The sequence below is a fragment of the Mus pahari genome, chromosome 14, assembly GCF_900095145.1.
Source record: "Mus pahari chromosome 14, PAHARI_EIJ_v1.1, whole genome shotgun sequence".
Taxonomy (NCBI): domain Eukaryota; kingdom Metazoa; phylum Chordata; class Mammalia; order Rodentia; family Muridae; genus Mus; species Mus pahari.
Window position 1 is genome coordinate 34,901,779 of NC_034603.1, and position 2,749 is coordinate 34,904,527.

The 2,749-nt window shown below is 39.3% G+C and overlaps 1 protein-coding gene across 2 annotated transcripts in view; it reads left to right on the forward strand.

Moving 5' to 3' along the window:
* The window catches only part of Tmem220 (transmembrane protein 220), a 9,671-nt gene extending 6,923 nt beyond the window's left edge, over positions 1-2,748 (forward strand). Inside the window, exon 6 of one of the 2 annotated variants that reach the window (XM_021213708.1) lies at positions 1,680-2,748. In XM_021213708.1, the coding sequence (XP_021069367.1) occupies positions 1,680-1,815 (136 nt within the window). In that variant the 3' untranslated portion in view covers positions 1,816-2,748. The remainder of the gene's footprint in view (positions 1-1,679) is intronic. The other variant, XM_021213707.2, reaches the window with a different exon arrangement.
* Position 2,749: the final 1 nt, after the last annotated feature.

Below are 2,749 nucleotides of genomic sequence, written 5' to 3' on the forward strand. Positions count from 1 at the left end.
AGAGAGAGAGAGAGAGAGAGAGAGAGAGAGAGAGAGAGAGGAGAGAGAGATACACACAGAGATAGAGACAGAGAGACACATACACACAGAGAGACAGAGACAAAAGAGACACATGCATGCATACATACATGCACAGACACATACAGACACACACAGAGAGACATATGCACACACAGGCAGAGAGACACATAGACACACACAGAGATACACAGACACACACACCCCAGATTAAAACCACTTTTTCCCCCCCACACTATTTCAAAAACACTGTAAGTTCCTCTATAAAATACTCCCTACATATTTCAAGTAGCTTATATCCTACAAAGAATATTCTCTGAACATGGTATAGGTAAAACCTACAAACCATTAACAACGATATAATTTGGGCAGTTGCTGTACCATTGGAAATTAAGACATTGCTTTCAAGTACATTTGGGCTAAAAAAGAAAAACACTAGAGATCAAAACTATCTGGAACTGAGTCAGGGTAACAGTAACATTTATGAAATGTAGCTTTACAACCATGCATAGACACAAATTCTGAGCTTTAGTATATATTTGATGTGAGGGGAGAGGAGGCTGGGACAAATGAGCTAGGCTTCAAGCTTAGGAGAACATCAAAAAAAAAAAAAAGAGAGAGAGAGAAAATAAACGTTAAAGCAAAAACCAATTAAATGAAAATTTGACATGCAAAAATAAGAGAACCAATAAGATCAAATATGGATTCTCTAAAATTATCACATTAATAAACCCTAGTAAGACCTAAAGGAAAAAAAAAATACATGTCTAAGAACAAGCTCGACAGAGGCACAAATAAAAGAAATCTTAGGGGTAAACAAGATCACAGCCCATTCAAGTCCTAACGATTCAAGTCCTAAGATACAACTGTGCTCAATATACTTAAAATCCTAGATTAAATCAACAAGTTCACCGAAACATTCAATTGACTTGAAGAGTTTATCATCAATGCATTGATGTAATAGGTCGTTATCAGGAATTCCTATTTTGGACTTGTTGATTCTTAAGGTTTATTCATTGTTGTGATGCTGGAGACAGAATGTAGGCCTTGTAGGTGGTAAGGCATTCATTCAACCAATGAGATACACCCCCAGATCTCTTTATATTACATCTGAGACAAGGTCCTGGTGTCCTGTCTGCCCTTGAATTCTCTCTCTGCCAGGCAGACCTTGTATTTTCAATCCTCCTGCCTCTAGAGAAAGCAGTAGTGTCTTCAAGACCCTGGGAAAAGTTGGGCATGGTGCTACATCTTCTTATCCCAGCACTCAGAGGGGTGAGGCAGGAGGATTGCTACAAGTTAAAGGCCAGCCTGAGCTACATAACAAATATGAGGCCAACAAGAACCACACAGCAAGACTCTGTCTTGGAGAGAAATGCTTCTTACAAGGTTACCAAAGGAGGGGGTGGTACTGATTAGGGAAAGAGCAATTTTAGCAGTCTAATTACTCAGTATTCCTCAAAACAGAGTGGGAAAAGGCATTTGCAACATATATCCAGTATATACATATATAAAAGTATATACAGAATTTATACAAATCAATATTAATTCCAATAAAGAGAAACTATTAAGATGTAATGTTTTACCAATTCAAACCTTATGCATATTTCCAAAGCAATTTATTTTCTTAGACTTCTATTTACAATACTTTTTTATCTTTATAGGAATCCAGGTGGTGGAAGAATGCACTTGGCTATTGCTGTTGTTATCACCCTATTCCCACTCCTGTTGTGGCTCTACGTATACATGAACAAGGAGATGCGGTCCTCCTGGCCAACTCACTGCAAGACAGTCATTTAAATGAACCCAATAATGTTTACATTAGTAGTTTCAACATATTATACATATTGGGGAAATGGGACAGTTTCCCAGAGATGATTTAAAGTCTTGGGAATGTAACAAGGCTACTCACAATGTGATGGACGATTGACTAGGACAGATAAGAATTGGGGACTGAGTCTTCAGAGTCTCTTCTGTGACAGCACTGGACCAGGCAATGAGCAGAAACTTGAGTTTGAATCCAGTTTTGCACTATGTGATGGGGCAAACCCACGAATCTCCTGGTACATATTTCCTCACGTATAAAGTAGGAGGTCAGACCTCTTTAGTTACCACAACCAAACTAGTGTGAAGGCACCCTGAGAAGATAAAGCTCACCTGAGAGTTCCCAAGGGTTTACAGTGAAAGGGGGCTGAGGCTGTACCCAGCCGCATGCTGACACGGAGTGGGTTCAAAAAGACCACAATCCCAAGCTAATCTCAATGTACTGAACTGGTTCAGCTGCACTGAACCCAGAAAAATTCCAGGACAGGTGAGCCGAATGAAAGTAGAAGGAAAAAAAAGTAGAAATTAAAGAAAATATAGAGAAGATAAATTTGGAGTTAGCAAGAATAGGGAATATTAATCATAATTTATTCTCAGTGAAAACTAAGATGAAAATATACACATCCTTTTAATGACTGTTGAAGTGACCACAGGGGAGGGGAGCTCTGTAGGGTGACACAGTCCAACAGGGCATACACAGGTTGTTATCAAGCACTTGACTTGTGGGCAGGGTGACCAAAGAAGTAAATTTTTAACTTTTCTACTTTTAGAAGCAGGGAGTCAACTGCCAGGAAAAGTTAAGTGTTGCATGGAATCGTGTGTGTGTGTGTGTGTGTGTGTGTGTGTGTGTGTGTGTGTGTGTGTGTGTATGAATCTTCTTCAACTGCAAATTTTGGTAGGGACTGCTGGG